Below are 23,858 nucleotides of genomic sequence, written 5' to 3'. Positions count from 1 at the left end.
GGACATTGATGTTGCAAAATCAATGGGAGTTCTACCAACTCTCACCTACTGTGGGTCCTTTCATCAGCCCAGTTTCAAACGGGGTGCTAGGTCTGCCTCCACAGACGCCACAGGGTCCTATTAAAAATCAAGGACAATCATCCACCGCTAAAAACCTTTACAGGGGCGTATACAGAGGAAACCACTTTGAAGTCCAGGTATTTCCTCGAATGCGTCCTTCAAATACAAACACCAAACAATGACTTCCTCACCGTCCCTCCCCCCTACCATTTAACACCTGTCTGGGACTTCTTGAAATATTTTTCTAGCATGTGAATCTATCACAATAGACCAATGGGTGTTAGACATTATCCAACATGTTTATTGTCTGGAGCTTATCACAGCTCCTTCAAATAGTCCACCTCGCACACACAAACTATCCATACAACATCAATCCCTCCTCAAAGAGTAAAAATCCGCTCTTTTGCTCAAAGGAGCTATATAACCAGTCCCACAACAAGAAACTAAATAAAGAAACAACACCAGATTGCCCTAGTCCAGTGGTGCAAAAGGGCTTTTAGTGTTCCGTAGTGAACTGCTCCTCCTTAAAATCCTTGAGCGTGAGCCTCACCATACCACAGGGTACCTCCACCTTAGTGCACACTGCAGCATCAGACCCCTGGGTACTTGCCTTGGGCCACGGCTCAGGGTTTGAGTCATGGTAGTCAGGATCTTAGCTACGCTCTCCTGTGCCCCTGGGGCCTACTTTCCTGCTCCTCAGTCCCATGCTCATTGCGTCTCTGTTCCTCCCACCTCGGCGGTCTTCTCGCTGGTTGAGTCGTCCAAGCTTCCTCTGTCCAGACAGAAGTGGCAAATGTTACTTGCATTATCCACAAGTACTTTGGAGTGAGTTCCTGTCATCCGTGTGTTGGAGAACAACACTACAGCATACCTCTAGAGCAGGAGTCTCCAGCTAATAGTTTGTGAGCTACTGGTATCTCTCCAGCTACCTGTGAGTAGCTTTACTATGTGCAGTCCAGCCTAGTACTATAGAAGCTTTAACTTGGTTGAAATATTATATGCATATCACAAATAAAAGACATGCATTTGAGACCAAAATCTGTATATTTTCATAACTCGTAGGCTGGTGTTGGGAGAAAATGGTTAAATTTCCAAAATATATTTAAAGCTGTTATTTGAGATGGAGAGACTTATTACTCGCATTATCACCTTGTTGACAGAGGGATTGGTGGTAACCTTGCCTAATGCCCTGATGTGTTCACTGCCATTAGTCTTGAATAAGAGTGGTCACTGTTTCATCACTAATATTAGATGAGTCTCATTGAACAGACGTAGCTCTCATTACAGAAAAGGTTGGAAATCTCTGCACTAGAGGTTCCAAGTCATTGTTGTGAAGGGATTTTCCCTGGGAGGTCCACTTATGCACTAAACAATTCCTCCTCACACTGCCATTAAGACTTGAATGTGGGAAAATCGCTGGATAATCTATTGATGTATGTCGGTATTGAGAGAAATTTCTGTATTCGAAAACCTTGCAGGTGATAATTTCAAGATTTCAGTGAAATTAGGTTGTATCTAAAACCAGGTGGAGGGGAGGAATTCCAGAATATCAGTGTAAAATCTTTTTGTATAGTCCGTCTTACTTTTTCGCTGCTGCTGGTGTTTCGACTCTGCAAGTGCACTGAGGTCTGCTGATCAGACCTCAGTGCCAGTGCCCTAACCCTAAAGTTTATGTTGAATCAGCTGTAACCCACTGGAGATGGCTAACCTACCTGTCAGTCCCTAGTATATGGTACCCTGATACTAAGGGCGTGTACGTTAGCGGGGTACCCCAGTGCTTTCAGCACTGGTTGTGCCACCCTGGAGGGTCCCCCAAGTATAACCAGTCCCCCAAGTCTTCCGCTGCAGACTGACAGGGCAGTTGTGCACTGCTGCTCTAACTTTGACATTTAAAGCAATAGCAAACCAACTACTTTACCTGTGCATCAATGCAAATCACCCCTTGGGCAGAACTACCGAGTCCTAAGGCAGGGTTCAACGTATGATGCGAGAAGGACATGTAGTTTATCCAGTATTGGGGTATCTTTCATAGATTCACATGCCTGAATCATTCCCTGTCGTCAAGATGGGAGTCCCACGGTAAAATATTCAAGCAGTGCTATAAAAGCTTCATAGGCTATAATGGCCTTAGGCCATGTAAATAGTAGCATATCTATGTCCTTTTTTAAAAAGAACCTAATGTTGGAACCCAGCCAATCAGCTGCCAGCACCCTCTAGAACAGTGTCAGCAGAGGCAGGTTCTCTTCAGATTTTCACTGCACGTCGTGTGGAAGGGAGTCTCCCTGAGTGCTACTTAGTTTTCTACAACTTTCACAAATCTTGGCATCATGTGAGACAAAAAAGGCCTTTTCCTCCCATGTAAAACCTGTGGTAAGAAAAGAGTCTATGTGGATGATCTACATAAGGAGTGTATTTACTGCCTTTATCCAAGGCATGAGGTGAGAGAATGCAAGATCTGCTGCACCTTTTTAATTAAAACCCTCAAGGACAGAGAGGGAAGGTTGTCATTGTGGCTTCAGACCACTAAACACCAGTCGCCTTCGTCAGATGAGGAAGGTGAGAGAGCCTCTACATCCCATAAGAGGTCCAGGTCCAGGTCCAGATCTAAGGACAGTTCCTAAGGCGAAGGTAGGAAACCTCATAAGTCTTCCCAGGACTCCCAAGGCTTCTAAAAAAGAGAAGAGAGCTAAACACTCCTCTGAAATGGCGTTGTCTATACCTTCTACGCCTTCCAGGAAGGAAAGCTCGTCCTAGAGCCTCCCCTTCAGATCCTGTGGGGCGGACATCTCTCAAAAATTTGTCGACGATGCTCCATCACTCGCGAAGATCACGACGATGACTTACTGCTCTTCCATTGACGATGACACTGTCGATGATGTTACCGTCGACGGCACCGTCGTCGTTGACGATGAAATTCTCAGGTTACCAGAGTGACCAAGAGCTCGTCCTAGAGCCTCCTCTTCAGATCCTGTGGGGCGGACATCTCTCAAAAAATCGTCGACGATGCTCCATCACTCGTCGACGACAGTGAGTGTTACATCGATGGCTACAAAGAGGACCCCATCATCGTCGAAGACCGTCGATGCTCCCTCATTGACAAAGTTACCGTTCGCGAAGATCACGACGATGACTGACTGCTCCTCCATTGACGACGACACTGTCGATGATGTTACCGTCGACATCACCGTCGTCGTCGACGATGAAATTCTCAGGTTACCAGAGTGACCACTGCCAGCCATGCAAGAACCTAGTAAAATTTTGCCCTTACGGCCTTACTCCTGGGCTATGTAGAAGACGACAAAGAGGATGATGATGATTATGGTCTTTATGGTGTCGCCCACAGCCTATCTGAGCCTCACGTGAAGGGTCAGGATAAGGAAGATGAAGTCTACCATGATAAGTCGCAGTACTACCAATAGGGGCATATGGCTCCACTTCACCGTTACCATTCATAGGGTTTTCAGACAGTGCCGCGCCCCAGGCACATGGCCCATCTGCCACTATCACTGATACAAGATCTACAGGCTGTGTTGGCGGATTACCGGCAGAGGTTCTCACCAGTCAGACAGACCGATAACTCATATAGATCCTTCAGGCACATCAGCCGCTCAACTGGCAAGCACACCTGTGAGTGTTCCTGACCCCTGACCAACAGACCCTGGTGCTCCAGATGCTTCCTCTTTGGACGAGGATAGAGAGAAAGGGGAGCTGCCGGATCCAATCTCTGCTCCTGATCCGTGAGATGATTATGTTCTTCCAACTCTCTCTCCTCCTCCGCATCTCCCATCAGAATCTCTTCCGGAGGATATTGGAGGGTATCATAATCTAATGCAGAGTGCAGCCAACCGGTTTCATCTGCCTATTACGGTCAAACATACCGAAGGTTTTTTATATTACTTTAAGGAAGACACAGGGGAAAATGGTACGCTCCATCCCAATTTATAGATTACTTTTGGCAGGAAGGCATCAAGTTAATGAAGACACCAGCATCCATACCTCCGGTGCTACCAAGTATTGAGAAGCACGATAGGGCGCAAGATGATTCTCTGTCTTGCCTCATTGGACACCCCAAGCCGGACTCAGTAATTTCTCAAGCAGCACAAAGACGTTCTAAAAATTCTGCTACTCCGATTACCACTCCTCCTGATAAGGATGGACATTTTAGGGAAACGTTTCTCTTCTATGGCAGCAGTTACAATTAGGGCAGCGAATGCGTTGGCCATTATCGACCGCTACGACCGCCAAATGTGGTCAGACATGGCAGGTTTAATATACCTTATACCTGAAGACGAGAGACAAGAGGCATGAAAAATACTAGTGGAAGGGGAGCGTGCAGTCTCTGAAACCATTGACTGTGCTCTTGATCTGGCCAATACTGGCTATAGACAACTGGCGGGAGCTGCTGTGCTCGGATGGCTGAGAGCAACCACCTTTAGGCATGAGGTGCGGAGGAAAGTTTTGAAGATTGCTATCGACTGTGAGTCCCTGTTTGTAAATCACATTGATGAGGCACTGCTGGTGATTAAGAATGACCAGGACATTGCAAAGTCGTTGGGCACATTGCAATATAGAAAGGTGCCCTTCAAGGATTTGCCCCTTACAAGGGAGGTTACCAGAGAACTCCACAGTATCTGCCATACCAGTCACAATACTGACAATCCTACAATCCTCCATCTTACCGTCTGTCATCTACAGCTGGTTTCTCTTGCCAGGGAAGCTTCAAACGAATCCCTCAACAAGGTTGTGACTCAAGATCACTCCAGGATACCTGCTCCCCTCCCCTCGCCTCCCAACCTGTGGGTAAGAAGATTTCCAGCTATGTCTACCAGATGCACGAAATAAAAATGATCTCTGGGTGCTGGACCTTGTCACCAATTGTCACACTCTGGAATACATTCAGCGCCCACCAACTACTCCACCTGAGGGTCGTCTTCCCCCTGCCCCTCGTCTTCACTTATCACGCAAAGAGGCTTCGGTCATGCTCGCCAAAGGAGCGATAGAGGAAGTCCCGATGTTCCAAAAGGGAAACAGACGTTCTGAATGGTAACGCTTTCTGATATCCTAGGCCACTTAAACGAAGGAGACCTCATGACCTTGCTCGACATCGAAGACGCATATTTTCATATCCAGATTCATCCAAAACATCAGAAATTCTTAAGATTCACGGTGGCTGGTGCCCACTACCAATACAAAGTACTTCCGTTTAGTCTCAAATCCGCGGCAAGTATCTTCACCAAGTGCCTGCCGCCCGTAGCAACAGCCCTGAGATCTCATGGGCTCCAAGTATTCCCATATCTCTGACTGGCTGCTGAAAGCATCAACAGCACTGAAGGCCAGTCAAGCTACAAGCACCTGCCTTCACATGTTCAAGACTTTGGGACTCACTGTAAACAAAGAGAAATCTTCGTTCCATCCAAGTCCAGTCATATCTTTCATGGGAGCGTCTATAGATACCATTCAATTGAAAGCCTTCCAATCTCACAAAAGACAGATACGTTTGCAAAGACTTTCGAAGAGCATATCAAGAAAAAGGTCCAGTTTCTGTGCGAATGTACAAGTCGCTCCTGGGGATGTGTTTTTCAGCAATTGATCTGGTGCCACTAGCCAGACTGAGAATGAGACCTCTTCAAGAGGAGCTACAAAAATGATGGCAACAGGCTTCGGGATCCTTCGAGGATGTAATACAGATTACAACGTGAATGGTAGAGGCACTGCAATGGTGATTTCATGCACCGAATCTTGAAAAAGGCCTTCCTTTCCTCCAAACTATCCCAGACTTACTACTGACAACGGACGCCTCAAGGGACGGCTGGGGAGGTCACATGCAAGAGTTACAGATTCAGGGCAAATGGTCCTCTGTGCAGAAACATCAGCATCTGAACAGGCTAGAGCTCAAAGCCAAATTGCTCTCTCTTCAGGCTTTCTTCTCTCTTCTTTCTAGGATAGCAGGCTCCTCCGTGTTGGTTCATACAGACAATACGACCAGCATGCATTACGTCAGCAAACAAGGAGGAACCAAATCCATTACACTATCTCAGGAAGCACACGAGCTATGGGATTTGACGACAAAACATGGGATCTCACTAAAGGCCGAGCATGTCAGAGGACTGCACAATACTCTGGTAGACATGTTAAGCAGAACACAGACCAGTTGTCACGAGTGGGATCTGGAGCAGTCCCAACTCGACAAGGTGTTTCAAAGGTGGGGAAAACCAGCGTCTGACCTCCTCGCAATGACGAAGAACGCCAAATGCCAGTATTATGCCAGCAGATTCCCTCTACCAGGGTCGAGGGGTAATACCCTTTTTAATGCGATGGTCTGTGATATATGCCTATGCTTCCCCCCCCCCACTCTTTCCCCCCCCCCCTCCTCTCGTTAATTCCCAGGGTATTGACCAAAATGAAGAGAGAAGGCTGTCGTCTGGTCCTGATAGTGCCACGATGGCCCAGGTAGTACTGGTTCCCGGAACTACTCTTGCTGTCGAAGTCGAAGACCATACGCCTGGAGCCATTCCCATCTCAGCTGACGAGAGAGAAGGGCCATATAAATCATCCAGACCCGCAATCTCTTCCTTTGCACGCATGGCTCCAGGGTTCCTAGAATTCAGGGACTTTGATATCTCACAAGAGTGCAGGGAAGTTATTGCTAAATCCAGAGCGGATAGCACTATCAAGACATACTGCCTAAAATGGTAGCGATTCTGTTTCTCGTGCCAACTAAACAACCTTCACCCGCTTCATGCGCCTCATGAGCAGATTTTGCCATAGCTCCTCTCTTTGGCGAAGTCAGGACTCACTTTCTCTTCAGTGAAGGTTCACCTGGTTGCTATTTCCTGTTATAGGAAGTCTCCTCAAGTTCCTTCTCTCTGTACCTCTTTTCTTATAAAACAATTCATGAGAGGCCTCTTCCATGCATTTTCCCCAGTGTGTTTGCCTCCTCCTGAATGGAAGCTTAACTTAGTCCTTGCACAGTTAATGAGGCAGCCGTTTGAACCAATTCACAAAGCAGAGCTCAAGTTTCTCACCTAGAAGGTGGCCCTCCTTCTGGCTCTCACTTCTGCAGGGAGGGTTAACGAGATTCAAGCTTTTACATTTCACTGATAACTATGTAGCTCTGGGGAAGTACCCGACCTTTATCCCAAAAGTCTCGACACCGGTCCACCTCAACGAACCAGTGATACTTCAATCCTTTTTTCCAAACCCATCTAGTCAAGTAGAACTGGCTTTACACATGTTGGATTTCAAGAGGTGTTTAAAATTCTACGTGCATAAAACAAATGACATAAAGACGGATCAGCTGCTGGTGGCCTACGGACAAAGCAGAAAATTGACAGCAGTAACTAAGGCCACGGTTGCCAGGTGGGTCTCTTCTGCGATCCAGTTCTTCCATGATAAGGCTAAAAAGCCTTTAACAACAAGAACTAAAGCACACTCCATCAGGGCAGTTTCTACGTCAGCAGCTCTGTTCACTGGAGTAACATTGGAAAAGATTTGTCATGCTGAGACGTGGAAAATGGTCCACACCTTTACGCAGCATTACTGTCTCCAATCTAAGCAATGTGAAGATGCAGCTGTGGACCAAGGGTACTGTGTCGTCTCTTCAATTAAGGTCAGCCTCTTTGTTTATAAAAGAGGAATTCTATATCTATCTAAAATATATAATTTACTTTCTTTCTGTTGCCTATGTAGATGTTTTGTATAACTCTGGAACTTTAAACAGTATCTTAATTGTTCTTTTTTTTTTTTTTATTCTACGAAAGACTTCATTGGATACATCTTAAATATTATAGTACGTTAAGGATGCATGTTTTATTTATAGGAATTTTCTTTTTGGCAGCTGTCCAGAGTTTGTAATAGTATATACATGGTTACAAATTTCACTTTTCTATTTCGGTATCTTGAGGGGTTATGATTTACATGTCTCCCTCCTTCCTCTAACTACAGTACAAATTTGGGTACTGCTTGCTATTCTGATTCAGGCATGTGAATCTATGAAAGATACCCCAATACTGGATAAGAAAAAAAGTTACTTACCTGTAACTGCGGTTATGCTGTATTGGTATCTTTCATAGATTCACATGCAACCCACCCTCATCGCCGTAGAGGAAGTTCTCTTTAAGTTTTGGGATTCTTACTTCCCACTTTTGCTTAGAAAATCTGAAGAGAACCTGCCACTGCTGATACTGTCCTAGAGAGTGCTGGCAGCTGATTGGCTGGGTTCCAACATTAGGTCCTTTTTTAAAAAGGACATAGATATGCTACTATTTACATGGCCTAGGGCCATTATAGCCTATGAAGCTTTTAAAGTACTGCTTGAATATTTTACAGTGGGATTCCCATCTCGACGACAGGGAATGATTCAGGCATGTGAATCTATGAAAGATATCAATACTGGATAACCGCAGTTACAGGTAAGTAACTTATTTTCCTAGATGTCCTGACAGTAAACACACAAAAACAGTTTTCCTGCGTAAAAAGGCTTGGTAGCCCAATAGGCATCTACAGGATTACACGCTGATTCCTCAGCTGTGCTAACTCCAGGACAGCGCGACCAAAATCGGCACTCCAAGGTATCCCAACAATTCATTGCATTAAGCCCGACTTGTATCTCAAGTCGAAATTAATGTAATGTGTTGCGGTGTGCAGATTTTACAAAGCTACCACTTTGTTGCCTTTAAAACTCCTGTGCTTTCCTGGACACACATGGAGCCTGTTCCACCAGACAACTTTCTACCCTCCTGAAGAGACATGCCAACGACTCTCAGGAAGGAGAACAAAGTAGGATTGCAGACCAGGGAGGTGTTACCTTTCTCCTGCAGTAAGCCACTTAGATGCTAGCCCCAAAAGGCAGGCTTCAAAGGAAAAGCCGCCTTTAAAGGGCAGATGTGTCACACTAGGGCGGAGGGCTGCCCATTGTTTAGGCAGACAGACTGGCACGGAAAGCAGAGGGGAAACCAGTTGCCAAACTGGTTTCCCCAGGGGTTTGTAGCCCTGAGGCAGCCACACCCCGTGGGTGGGCTAGTGAGGTCTGAACACTGAGAGAGCGGTTTTGCCATCTTGGAAGTGGGCAGAATCATGCATCCTAGGAAAGCCAGATGCCGTACTCCTCAGTAAGTAGTCACCTGGTGAGAGTGAACCTGGTAGGCCATTGGCTACCACCGCGTTCTGCCCGAGGGCACTTTCCGAGCATAATGGTGGCACTCAGACCTCGACTGACTTGGAAGAAGGACCGAAGGACTGCCCTGCTGCACTGAGGGACCAGCGAGAGAGGCTGCACTGTCGAAGACTGCACTGGGTGGCTAGTGCACAGAGAGTCTGTACCTGCTGTGTCCTGCTTAAGGAAGAGCTGTCTTGAGAACCAAGTCAAGAGACTCCAAAGGCCAGCTGACTGGCCTCCAGGTCACAGCACATGGACAAAGCAGATGAAGAAACCTGAAGTTGGAAGCCCAAAACCTTCAAGTCGCTATCACCGCTGATGTGCAGCACCAAGGCTGATGCAGAGTTACACTCGAGTTCGCTGTACCCAGGAGTTATGTCGGAGAGTTGCTCCGACCCTCAGAAGGCAAGTTATTAACCTGGGAAGGTTTGGCTTGTGGCCGTGACAATAGGCAACTGGTAGTCCAGTGGCGACTGGACTTCTGCTAGACCAGAGGGGATTTTTTGGGACATCCCTCTGCAACCTGGACCCCCTCACCATCTTCATGGACCAAGAAATCCCTGCAGGAAGAACACCTGTCTACCCCTTCCCATCCACAGCCTCCTTAGAGCATCCACAGCCTCCTTAGAGCATCTTTGCATCCTTCATCCCTTCCATCAGGACCACTCCATAGGAGTCCATTGCAACACAGATAAAGTGCCTGCAACTCCTGGATAAATGCTTCTTCTGTGGAGGTAACGGTTTCTAAGAACCTTGCTGGTTCCCTTGACTAGCTTCTTGCCTGGAGTTGGTCGCGCAAGTACTTCTAAACAACTGCATTGACACCTACTAAGTTTTCCTTGAAAAGCTTCCAGGTGTCCAATTGGTTGAATTTGCCACGGCATACTCACATTTAAGGAAAAATGCCTTAAATTATGATTGCTTGTAAAATCCATACCTCCGAAAACCTCTGGTGAATCATTTTCACTCTAGTGTCTAAATTCTTATAAAAAATACTGTCTATTTTTGTAAATTGGTGTCCCATTACTTGAGGGTCTTGTCGATTTTCTTCTTCAATTGTTTTGGTGCTGTTTGAATGTTTTACACTTGTTCCTGTGCGCAAGCTTTGCTCGGTGCCACAGCTACCCAGGGTTGAGCTGAGGGTTTGACAAACGAAGCCCAAGGATCCTAAAGGGGTTGGTAAGTGCATTACATGGTGAGGTTAAACAACCACACCATATACTACACCACCCATTTCCTCACAATGAGGCAGTTCCCTGAGAGAGTGAGTGAGATCTGAGGTCTACTGAAAGGGTGTTATGTTGTTTTTTTTTTTTTTTGGGCGTGTAGCTACCTGCAGGCTTCTCTGGCACAATGCAATATCGATAAAAAATTGTGAGAACTGTAACTCCTGGAAAGGAGCGATGGCCGACTTTCTGAAGGAAGCCACAAAACCGAACCATTGAATGAAGGAGAGATGGTTGGTTTAGGCAGGATTCTCCCAAACGAAATCCCTCATTGAGAATATTGTTGAGAGATGAGGGGTTGCTCTCCAAGCATGAAACCTAGCCAAGGGGCTGAGAAAAGGCTGAATGGAATGTAGATAAAGTCCTAAAGTCTTATCTTCAGTATGAACTGCTGTAGACGTTGGTGAACAGACGAGCTAGGAATAAAGTAAGCATCCTTTAGGTCGGGCCTGGCAAGCCAGCTTCTCTCCCTATAACATTACCTCATGGTCTGCAGATGCCCTCTACTTTGAATGGGGAGTAAACAATCAGTCTGTTGTGGTCCCACTGAAGTTTTCCCTCTAGTCTTAGAGAGAGACTGTTTTACTGGCTTACGCAGTATAAAGCGAGTCATGATTAAGGTATTGGATAACAACAGCGATGCTGACCTTGGACCAACTCAGCGCCAGACCAGTGAATTTGTTTGGAAGGTATATGGCATGCACCCAGTGATTTAATGGTATTTTGAACTATAGGATGGTATTGTAGAGATGGATTTTGATTTTAACTTGGTTTTTGTTTATTTCGAAGGCATATCTTCCTGGTGAAGGGATGTAAAATTAATCTTAAAGCACACATAGGTCTAACTGTGTGCCAAAAGCAAGAAAACCAACCTGTTTACAACAATATGTTAAAAAAGCTATTGCAATAAACATCATATGAATTGTTTTCCTCCTGTTTGCTTTCTGGTTTTGGGGTAACAGCTTGACACCCGTACAAATAAAATGGCACTCTTGGGTCACTGGTCTTGGACCTCCTGCTGTTACAGGAGTTCTTTTTCAGGAGTGAAGCATATTTGTGAATAGGGTAAAGAGTTGTGAGAGTTGAGGGGAGGGGTACTCGAAAAAGCTTTACACTGTAGGCTGTAATATACTGGGGAGCCTAAGGCTCAGAGACTCTGCAGACCCATCTTAGTTCAAAAGGAACAGGCTGTCTCCTACCTTCAGAGTAGAAGCAAGGTCTGTAGGAGGTCGCATATGAAGCACAGCCGTGAGTGGTGAAGGTGCCACATGATTATTGATCACCTTTTTTTGTGCAAAGAATGCAAGACTATCGGGGGCTCGCAAAAGAACATTTGACGTCCATGGAAACTGCCCATAGGAGCCCCCAGACCTTAGATAAAAATTGTTAGGAAAAACCTGATGCATGTTATGTTGACCCTGCTGGACAGACTTAATCGGCCACAAGATTTGGAAAACCACTTGAGAAATAGGTTTCCAAAAAGCATGCATTCCAGTACGGAGTCCTTCTCAGTGGAGGTTAGATTCTCATTTTTATAATGTTGCTCATCCTGCACTAGAAATGGCAGTATTAGGATTAAGAGGAAGAGAGCATTCTGTTCCAACCAGGGTAGAGCATTGAGACCCAATGGCATCTGGTAAGGGGAGGATGATTCTATAAGGTTTAGGACTTAGGTAACATCCAGTAATTTGTAATAGCAGGTCTTAACTCTCTTGTCCATGGCCTGGCTGGACTTGAATAAAAACAAATATAATTTTAGTATCCAGTTCTGTGGACCTGAGGACCATGTATGCTGGAGCTGGGCCATTCAAAACCCATACAGCCACAGACCTCTTTAGGGATAACTGTAGAAACATTACTCGTCAACTTGAGATTCAAATGCCTTCAAGGGAACACCAATGAGGACATTTGGAAAAAAGGAATTTGATATCATTAAATGAGATGCAGCATTATTGAGAACCAGCTGGGAATTATCCAGAAGTAAACCTTAGATTTTCCATAGTTAAATTCAGTAAACCACAACTAAACCAATTATGGCAAAACAATGCAAGGACCCAAGAGGAGGACCTTTCTATTAGTTGAGCTAAAAAAAGAAGGCAAAGTCTTGTCTGCACTGCCGTGTATAAACTGGCTTTGTTTGATGTCATCGACATTAGGTCTTTCTCGGTTAATTTTAATGTTGCTGTTGGCTGAGCTAGCAGAAGTACTGTGTAATGTTGGCCTCTGCAATTTGTGCATTAACACTACCATTCATTTAAAGCATTCACTTGTTTCATTATTTTCCCTAGAACCTGGCAAAGATTACTGTTAGTAAACTTTAAAGTTACTCTTTTATATTGTTGGGTTTATGAGGGGAAAGGGTGGCCCTGTATAAAATTGTCAAAGAGAAATATTTTTTGAGGTTGGCAGATTTTGATTAAAGAAACAATAGATAAATGTTGTGATGTAGGTGATTCCAAAATTGGATTGTTTAAATGTTTGTGTACACTGATATGTTTCCTGTGAAACCTTTGACCAGGTGGTGCTGGAGGAAAAGGTGTGTGGGGTACACCTGGACAAGTTTATGATGTGGAGGAAGTTGATATCAAAGATCCTAATTACGATGAAGACCAGGTAAGAACCCTAAATAAAAATCTGTTCTCATTGGCTAGGGTAAAAGGCCAACTAGTCAGCTTCTTTTCAGTGTTACATTTTTTTCGAGAGGTACTTCGAACTGTAGATTTCTCACCTTTTAGATTATCTCCAGGTGCCAGACTTGATCTGGGAGATTTAACAGAAGTGCTACTGCATGCCTGTAGATGTAATTAACATGCAGAGAGAATCTTGATTTCTTTAAAGACAACAAAGGCTAACATTATGCAATAACCTTTTACTGCTGCCCCACATGCAGCCCTTTAAAGAACATGTGTTACATCATGAATAAAACATTTCAATAAGAACTTTAAAAACACAATAACATCATGGTAACTAGGCATCATCCTCTTAGAGCTGCGACGAAAACAGTGAAATCTGCTTACTCCAGTATTGGAACTTTCATAGATTCCCATGCTTGTATTATTCCCCGTTGTCGGAATGGGAGTCCCTGGTATACATAAAATAGCAATAGAAACCATTACTAAAACAGAACCTAGGCCTAGGCCCATACTTGTTTTGCAACCTATCAACCTCTTTTTGTAAATGAGACCAAATAAAAAATGAACAACCAACCAGATTAGCCTCACCCCTTAAAACTCTCCTGAGAGAAGCTCAGAACCTCAGATTTTCTACCGCACGTTGTGCTAGGGAGTCTCCACTGAGCTCTGCTCAGTTTTTTCCTATTATCCTTAAATCTACAGTTTTTTCTTCAAGACTTGCTTGGACTTCGGATCAAAATGTCTGACAAGGAAAAGAAAGTTTTTTTTAAAGCCTGTGCAACTTGTGCTAAGAAGAGGTTGTATGTGGAGGACAAACATAAGGATTGTATTTACTGTTTACACCCGGACCACAAGGCAGCAGACTGTAAAATATGCCGCACTTTTTCCACAAAAACTCTACGAGGCCATGAGGGATGTCTGTGGACTTGGCTCCAGAAGCTTAAGTCAAGGGAAGAACCAGTTTCCAGTGATAGTGACGACACAACCTCTGCAACATCTTCCAGAAGGTCTGCAAAAAGGGGTAGAGTCTCCCCTTCACCTTCTGTGAAACGTCCTGGTAAGGCCTTAAAGAAGACCTCTCATAGGTCTGAAGGGCATAGTCCTTCGAATCTCCTCACCGAGGTGTAAAGGAGAGGGAAGGACTCTCTAAGGGAGTGATGTCTTAGAGGAAGTACAGCTCTGTTCCTCCTGCGACTCCAAAGACTTTTAAAAAGCCCTCCTCACTCTCTTCTGAGGTGAAATCAATGAAAAAGGCTTCCTCGTCGACGACGCTGTCAGCGGCTCAGTTGACAAAAGCATCAAAGGTACAGTCCCAGTCTTCTCTTTCATCCATGGCTCCGTCGACGGTGAGTTCATCGTCACCGAGGCTATGGCAGAGTTCCGCGTCGACGACTTTGACGCCTCTGGTGCCAGTGTCATCGTCGATGGTACTGACGACGTCGACGAGGATGTCGACGGCAACCATGTCAACGACGGCTGGGGTGTCGAAGGTGTCGACGACTGCGTCGACGAAGTCCCTTTCTTTGGCGACGATTCTCCCATCATAGTCGTCGATGGCCCAGTCGATGACCCCCTCGACGACCTCATGGATGGTGGAAAAAATTACTGTTTCTCTTAAAAAGTGCCAAATTACGCCTTAAATGACATCCCCCCAGGAGGGTGACTCCTCTACCTCCGGCACTCCTTCTGGAAGAAGAGGGATCTGAAGAGGATGATGGCCCTTTCACCTATGCGAATAGCCCTTCTTAATTGCACGTCAAATGTCAGGACACGGACTCGGAGGGGGTTTACGGAGAGGAGCAACAATATGATCCTTCCTCAGATTATCAAGAGGACTACCAGCAGGAGATGGTCTCCATGCGTTCCTCCTTACTAGCGGACTTGCAATCTATGCTTGTGGACTATAGAAGGAGATTTGCGACGCAACCTCCAGTTCCAGTGGTGGTACCAGGTACGGCTGTTCCTCCTGCTCAGCCTGCTAATCCCCGATTGCCGACACCTCAACCAACACTGATGGCTCAAGACGCACCACCTGTCGTGTCTCTCATTCACGATTACACCTCTGATGAAGACCAGGGCGCTGGCGCAATACCAGATCCTGACGCAGAGTGGGATGATTATTTCATTCCTGATCCGGCTTCTCCTACACCAGCACCGGTTGATTCCCCCCTGCAGACATACGGGGTTTCCATAATTCGATGGAGAGAGCCTCAAGGAGGTTTGAGCTAACCATGCACACGGAGCAGTCAGAATGCTTCCTCTATGATTTCAAGGAACCTTACAGGAAAACGGTTTGCTCTATTCCTATTGTTGGTCACGTCTGGGATGAGGGACTGAAAGTGATGAAGAATCCTGCTACGGTAATTCCAGTTTTACCTCGCCTTGAAAAGCAGTATAAGGCTCCAGACGATAGTCCGGCCCGCTTGGTCAGTCAGCCTAAGCCAGACTCTGTCATTTCTCAGGCGGCCCAAAGAAAATCGAGAAATCCAGCTCCTCTCACAGCACCTCCAGATAAAGAGGGAAGACTACTAGATAATGCGGGCAAAAGGTTTTCTTCCATGTCCTGTCTGTTGGTCAGAGCTGCTAACACCTTAGCGAGACTTGGGCGCTATGATCGCCAGATGTGGTGCGATCTTTCCCCATATCTGGATCAATTGCCTGAAGATGCGAAAAAAGAGGCTAAGAAGATTCTTCAGAGGTAACATCGGCTGAAGTGATTGACTATGCAATGGACATTGCAACGATTGCGTTTCGCTCCCTGGCGGGCGCTGCTGTCCTTCGGCGTCAAGGCTGGCTGCGGGCGACATGGTTCCGTCCGAAGGTCCAGAACAAGATCCTGGATCTTCCCTTTGATGGGGAGGCTCTTTTTGGGAAACATATTGATGATCCACTCCAGGACATAAAAAAAGACACGGAGACCGCAAGATCCTTAGGGACTCTGCAGTACCGCAAGGTCCCCTTCCGTGGAGCCAGAGGGAGAGGCAATGCCACTTGTAGAGAAGGGTACCAGCAACAACGGTATTCCTCATATGCATCGAATTCACTATCTTACCGGCCGAGTTATAACCAGCGGCAGAATCAATCCTCTTCTTTCTCTCGTTGGTCTAACAGGGGAAAACAGGGACACCAGGGGAGGGACGCCTTAAAGTGTCAATAGCTGCTTGCTGGTTCTGACTACTGTCCCTTCTCCTGTAACATCAGTGGGAGGCAGAATCTCACATTACCTCCACAACTGGCAACTGTAGGAGAGTAAGATCTGCACTTATGTTGCCCCCACTTTTTTCTGATGTTAACACCGATTTCTGGCTATAGTCTTGCTGGGTCCCTGCTAATCAGGGCCCCAGTCTCTCTGTTCACTCTAAACAACTTGGAGTGCATATTAGATGCACTAGTGATTGGATACTGTGGTACCTTATGAGCCCCTAGTATATGGTACCTTAGGTACCAAGGGCATAGGTACTTCACAGGCCTACCAGGGGCTGAAGCATGTATTATGCCACCCCTGAGAAGCAGACTAAATCTGACACCACAGGCCTACTGCAGCCTGGGTGAGGTAGCGTTAGCACTCCTCACTGAGGTATAGGTTCCTATATCTCACCTTACACACACATATAAACCTATCAGTCACCCCTAAGGCAGGCCCTATCAATCCTGAGGGCAGGGTGCTTGGTTTACAATGTGAGGGGGTGCCTGTGCCTGAGCAGGGCCCCTCTGCAGCTGGCAGAGTCTATTCTCTGTGGCTGTTTGTGGATGCGGTTAAACCATATACTGTTAAGTGCATTATAACCTCCCGGTAAATGCTAACTTTGGAATGACTGCATCAAAACATGTCGTGTTTGGTGTCAAACAACTTGGAATCATACCCCCACACAGTATGATCCCACCCTTCTAGAGGGGACGACATGTACCTACTGTGGAAACACGGTAGAAATCTGAAAGAGCCATGGCATCACAAAATGGATGCCACCAGCACAGACACTGGGCTGCCCTCCTGCTGGTGACTGAAACTCGCAGTGGAGGAGGCCCAACAATAGGCATCCTGTCACAGGGAGGTGTCACCACCTTCCAGACAGGATTTAGTGTATTGGGGCTGGGTGGGTGCACTCCTAGAGTGCTTTGAAGTCCTGCCCTGGGGGAGCAGTAGGCTCCTCTGTGCATATACCAGCTCAAACTGATTCAGGGGCTACCTGCCCCTGCTTTGGCGCGAAACTGGACAAAGGGAAGTGGGTGTAACCACCCACTCCCCTCACCTTCCCAGAGGAGTGGCCATAGAGCTAGTCCCTCCCTTTCTTTTAGTATAAGTTGGGGAACCCTTGCCATTGCAAGTTAGATATCCCTGGACGACGCTTTACAAGAAGAATCCTGGCCCTTCGACGTTCCACTACCGTTGGAAGACGGAAGAATCTCCCTTGGAGTCAAGGAGTGTCTCCCCTGCTTGGCAGGCACCAAAAACTTGAATCAACGGTCCCAAACTTTCCCGCTCCCGCTGGAGTCCGAAGTCCCTGCAGCCCCGGAAGTGGATTTCCTGACTTTTCGAATGCCATTGTGATACCCCAGCAGAGCTGAGGCGAGTGGACCCCACGAGTGACGAAGAACAGCAATACCCGGGTACCGTGCACTATTGTCGAGTGCAACCCCTTCACGACGCTCTACGAACTTGTGCATTGGACCATCTGTGACCCAAGCCTCCAGCAGGTTGTGCACTGAAAATCAGAGGCCTACCCCGTCCCGAGTGACTGTTGGCTCCTGTAAAGCATTTCCTCACGAGGCGTCTTCGCGATCCCTTGCCCGTTGGCTTGTGGGTCTCCTGAAGACTTTCTTATTGAACCAAAGGGCTCCCCTGGTTCCTCCAGGCCTGCCCTCACTCATCCTCGCTGGGTGAGTCCCTCAGACCTTGCTGGTCTGCACCGCTGACTTTCTTCAATTTCCACGAGACTTGCTGTTGCCAAGGCTTATTGGCTCCAATCCGGTTGCCGACACCTCAGTAAGCTGCAGACTTCGTGGGACACTCCAAATCCAGCTCCTGGTCGTCCTCGACGCCTCCTGGACCTCGTGGCTGAAGAGTCAAAACACCCTTGCTCACCTGAAATCACCCGACATCTGTGGGCATCCATCTTCCTGGTCCCGGGTCACTGGCAAGTGACTGTGAAGACTGTCCCTTCTGCTTTCAGGTCTTCTTCATCTTGAATCCAGCCTTGGATTCTACCGGACACTTCTCCAGTCTTCGCAAGCAGCAAATCTTCTTTGGCTTCCATAGAAAACAGCGACGCGACCCGACACCAAAAGACACCTATGCACCCAGCTTCCCTGGGTGAGGTAACTCGTGCCCTCGAATTACTTACCTTGTAAGTGGCTAGCTTATAGACTTCCTCGAAGTACCCTTAAACTTTAAAAATCCGACCGCGACTTGCTCCATTGAAATCAATAGGGAACCCGCGGCTGTGTTCTCACACTGCACGCGTCTCCCGTGGGTCTCTTACTTACCTGCTTTGGGTGGATTAGTGAAGCCCCAGCGATTCTACAGGCCCTAGGCCTTGTCCCCTTGCAACTCGACGTTCATTAACCTCTTTTTTAGTATATGGTCTGGTACGCCCCTAGGGCCCCAGCCAGAATTGTGCTTAACTTATTGTGAAACGTTGATATTTGAATGTGTTTGAGATTAGTAGAGTGTGTCTAGAAATAAATATATATATTTGATATATATACCTGTGTGGTGTCCTTTCATTTGGTAATTCAAGAGATTATAAGGTAAAACAAACTGCTTTACATTCCTCTGAGACTTAGCCTGAAGGCTGCTCTCCACAGCTACCACTAGGATAGCTTTCTTTAAAAGGTTGTCTTAAACCTATCTACCATAAGAGTCAATTTAGACTGGTGCAAGGTGGCCACTATAACTAGTGACCAGCATATGCCAGGCCAACTTATCACAGCAACGAACAACATCGGACCATTGGGTGCTGAAGATCATTCAATGCGGCCATACTCTGGAGTTCGTCCAAGCACCACCTTCCAAGCCCCCTCGCGCCACTGTATCAAAACATCTGTCTTCTACGATTGGAAGCCGGTCCCTATCTCTCAGCAGGGAGAGGGTTTCTATTCCCGGTTCTTCCTTGTCCGGAAGACCTTAGAAAAGTGGCGCCCTATTCTAGATCTGAGGGAGCTCAACACCTATCTCATCAAACAATCATTTCGGATGGTTTCTCTGCAGGACATTCTTTGTCTTCTCAACTCAGGGGATTACATGACCACATTGGATCTAGAGGACGCTTATTTTCACGTACCTATACATCCAGCTCACAGGAGGTTTCTTCGCTTCACAGTAGCCAAGAGCTACTTTCAGTTCAGGGTTCTGCCCTTTGGACTCCGATCTGCTCTGCGGATCTTTACACAGGTGTTGGCTCCGGTAGCAGCTTTTCTTCGAAAATGCCAGCATCAGGTTTTCCCTTACCTGAACGACTGGTTGCTGAAAGCTCCTACCAGACAAGAAGCAAAAGAATCCGTCATAGCATGCATACGCCTGTTCAAAATCTCGGACTGACCCTCAACAGAGAAAAATCTGTTCTCTGTCCATCCAGACAAGCCAGATTTCTGGGAGCCATTCAGGACACGTCCATCAACACGGTTTTTCCGACCCTGGAAAGGCAAGAAAAGCTGATGGACATGGGCTCTCGGCTGTTAAAAAGACAGTTACTTTCAGTTCGCCTCTACAAGTCCCTCCTAGGGTCCATTTCCTCCTGCATACCTCTGATCTCTCACTGCAGGTTACAAATGCGTCCTCTCCAGGAAGAGCTGGACTTGCGGTGGCGCCAAGTCGATGGATCTTTCGATGACAAGGTCTCAGTTACCATGGCCATGAGAGAGGCCGCATCATGGGGGACTAGCAAGGAAAACATTTCTCAGGGCCTTTCCTTCAGGATCGCCCCTGCTCCTCACATAACTACTGATGCCTCGCTGGAAATAATGTCAACAGAATGTAGAGAGGTTCTCTCTCAGGCTAGAGCACCAAGTACCAACCAGACATACAGGTTGAAGTGGAAGCGTTTCTGCATTTGGTGCCAGCAACAGGGTGTCCATTCTTTTAAGTCTGAACCGCATGAAGTTCTTCCATATATTCTTCCATTGGCAAAATCAGGACTCTTCCATTAAGGTGCATCTTGCAGCCATCTCTCGCTTCAGACGCATATCTTCAGGTCCTTCCCTCTGGTTCTCAAGGGCCTTTTTCAGAGCTTTCCCTCCAGTCAAGCCTCCTCCTCCTCCTCTTTGGCATCTTAACTTGGTTCTCGCCCAACTCATGAAGCCTCCCTTCGAACCTATTCACCGGGCGGAGCTGAAATTCCTCTCCTGGAAGGTAGCTCTTCTGCTAGCCTTGACCTCGGCCAGATGAGTGGGTGAATTACAGGCTCTCACCATTCAGGAACCTTTTCTCCAGTTAAAAAAAGGGACAGTGATACTACGTACCAACCCAAAGTTCATACCGAAAGTGCCTTCAGACTTTCATTTGAATGACCCGGTTATACTTAAAACTTTTTTCCCCTCAACCGGCTACTCCGGCAGAAAAGGCACTTCACTCTCTCGACATTCAGAGGTGCTTAAAATTCTATCTCCAACATACTAAGGACTTCAGGCAGTCTTCTCAACTATTTGTGTTCTTCAGTGACCCTCGTAAGTGTTTTCCACTTTCCAAGCAGGGGATTGCTCATTGGATTACGAGCGCTATCCAATATTGTCAAAGAGCAGCGGGCAAGCCCCTGGAAAGCCGGGTCCATGCTCATTCCACGAGGGCGATCTCTTCTTCAACAGCCCTCTTTGCCGGAGTTCCTATCCGGGAGATCTGCAGGACGGCGACCCATATGTTTACAAGGCATTACTGCCTGGATTTGGCTACGCAGAGCGACACAGCAGTCGGCCAGGCAGTCCTGAGGAACCTCTTTCAGTAGTGGTGAGCTTTCCCTTTCATCCCTCCTTCCATGTTACTGTTTTTTCAGCTCTTGCACATTTTTTACCCTTATGTGTTTATATTGCCTAAGGTTTTTCTAAGTATGTTATTGACTATTGATATTGTAGTTATGGTGCATATGCTATTGCTTTGTTCTTGGTTTTATAATGGTCATGGTTCCAAAATTGTGCTGCCAACTGCTAGCTACTCTGATACAAGCATTGGAATCTATGAAAGTTCCAATACTGGAGTAAGAAAACAAGTTACTTACCTGTAACTTTGGTTCTCCAGTATTAGAAACTTTCATTGATTCCCATGCGACCCACCCTCCTCCCCTGGGAAAGCTCAGCCTCTACCATCTTCAGTGGTGGGGTTACACAACGGCTACGAAAATCTGAGGTTCTGAACTTCTTTCAAGAGGATTCTAAGGGGTGAGGCTAATCTGATTGGTTGGTCATTTTTTTTGGGTCTCTTTTACAAAAAGAGGTTGATAGGTTGCAAAACAAGAATGGGCCTAGGCCTAGCTTCTGTTTTGGTAATGGTTTCTATTGCTATTTTATGTATACCGGGGAGTCCCATTCCGACGACGGGGAATGATACAAGCATGGGAAACTATGAAAGTTTCCAATACTGGAGAACCAAAGTTACAGGTAAGTAACTTGTTTTCTTATTTGACCTCTTCAACCTTAATTGCACTTGACAAGAGTTTCAAAGTGACAAATTCTCTGCAATAAATGCAAATAATCAGGTGATGCCAACTGGTAAAGAGTGAGGCACGTCATCATAGATTTGCTAACAAGAACTATATAGTAAATAATGTCAAACATTTTATAAAATGTATTAACCCACCTGGGTGTGGTGGGTGGGATAATGTTAGCCTCCTTTTTCTTAAAATCAAGATTCTCTCTGTATGTTAATTGGAGAATCATCATTTCATTACAAGAGCGAAGGCTACCATTACGCATGTTTAAAGTTTTTCAGTGCCACACTGCTCACATGCTCCATAGGCCCAAGGTAAAAACTTGCAAAGATGGAGGCATTTGACCAGTCTGGTGCCTTCAATATATCGGAAAGTTAACCTCCAGACCAAAACACATTGCTGGCCATCACACCCCAGGAAGAGTGTGCTCCAAATTTGGGCAAATCTACTCCCGCTTCCAACATAACTGTTCTGTAGTAGGAGATCTCTGTGTATAGTCATAATCTATGAATAATCCCCGCCCATGTGCGGGGACCCCGGAGCAATCAAAAATATCTCTTAAGCTGTCCCGCATTTGCAAACCTGCAAAGACACTTAAGAGACAGACAAAATAATACAGCCTAATCACAACAAGGCTGCACTGGCCAGCACTTCCTCTGAAGTGAACACAAAAGCCAAAATAAAGTTTAAATGTCATTTTTATTCACATCTGACATCCTCCTTTATTACCACACACTCCCTTCACCAAAATCCCTTTAAACAATAGAGAGGAAGGGGTGGACAGACAAGCCCTATAGGCTGTCATTATGTGTCTGCTAAAGGGATACCGTGCCTTTAAGAAACTCTCCAGAGACCCCCGGTATCCCAGGATGCACAGCCAACACAAGTTACTTTCAGTTCTTTTTTCCGGCTCCTGCTAGCAGGACCCTGGAGCTTGAGCTCTACCCTTTTGGGTGGTTTATTTGATTAAAATTGGATTTTTTGGATAAATAGTGTTTTCATTCGACGTCTAGAGCCTTTGTCTACTACTGCCTGCAATCTGGAGCAGTTTTGGCCCACTCTTAGCATGGCTTTGTTCGATAGCTGCCCTGAGTGTGGGAGGAAAAAGGCCAAGACGGACCCACATGATGTTTGTATCCTCCGCTTGTCGCCCTCACATGTCCCAGCTACATGTGCCATCTGTAAAACCTTTTCAAAGCGGACCCTGAGGGACAGGGAGAAGATTCGACTTCAGGGACAGGAGCAGCAGAGGACCGGTGGGACTTCGGGGCATGGAGGGTCTCATTCTCCCTCCTCCGCCCATGCTTCAGCCCCTGGAGGGACCTCCGGGCAGAGCAGGGAGCAGAAACGGCGCCTACCGGCTGGTAGGTCGCGTTCGACATCGAAGGCGACGACGTCGACGGCGAGGGAGAAGGCACCGGTATGTTCGCCGTCGATCTAGGGCTCTGGGTCGCGGCAGCCTCGGCGTTCGACGTCGAGAGAGGGGCCGGCGAGACCCGGGACCGGGTCGCCGTCGCAGGTGTCACGGTCGACGTCGACACCCCATCGACGTCGTACCGAGCCCCATGGAAGACTTCACTCGCAACCTTCGCCGTCGACCCACGGCTCGACGCTGACGGAGTCGACGCCGAGATCCCGGCGCCCGCCGTCCAGGCGGAGACGGTCGCCGTCGAGGCACAGGTCGCCGTCGAGGCACAGGTCGCCGTCGAGGCACAGGTCGCCGTCGAGGCACCGGACGTCGACGTCGAGACACCAGCGTTCGACGTCGAGACACCAGCGTTCGACGTCGAAGCACCAGAAGGCGACGTCGAGGCAGAAGTCGACGCCGCGGCGACGGAGGTAGAGGCGTGGTTCGACGTCGAGGAGACATGGTTCGACGTCGAGGAGGCATGGTTTGACGTCGAGAGGACGCTCGACTGCGAGACGGCGTTCGACGTCGAGGGCTAAAAGACGCCGGACGAGGTCGACGTACAGTTCGACGTCACGGACATCGGGGACACGTCCTCAGTGATTACGATCTCCAGTCGGGGTTCGGGGAGACGCGGACATTCCCCGTCGGTGGCTTCCACGCGGGACAGGCCTGCCAAGAAGAGGAGAGTGGCCGCGAGCCCGGACAGTTCTGGTGCGGGCTCTCCTGCAAGGAGTG

The 23,858-nt window shown here is 47.1% G+C and overlaps 1 protein-coding gene across 5 annotated transcripts in view; it reads left to right on the top strand.

Moving 5' to 3' along the window:
- Positions 1-23,858, top strand: part of PDCD4 (programmed cell death 4) — a 468,841-nt gene that overhangs the window by 133,557 nt on the left and 311,426 nt on the right. For all 5 annotated transcript variants that reach the window (XM_085603425.1, XM_085603423.1, XM_085603426.1 and 2 more), the window contains one exon: positions 12,962-13,056. In XM_085603425.1, the coding sequence (XP_085459551.1) occupies positions 12,962-13,056 (95 nt within the window). The remainder of the gene's footprint in view (positions 1-12,961; positions 13,057-23,858) is intronic.

Source organism: Triturus cristatus, chromosome 1_2 (genome assembly GCF_964204655.1).
Source record: "Triturus cristatus chromosome 1_2, aTriCri1.1, whole genome shotgun sequence".
NCBI classification, from domain to species: domain Eukaryota; kingdom Metazoa; phylum Chordata; class Amphibia; order Caudata; family Salamandridae; genus Triturus; species Triturus cristatus.
Note: the sequence above shows the minus strand (reverse complement) of the source record. Positions and strands in the feature narration are given on the sequence as shown.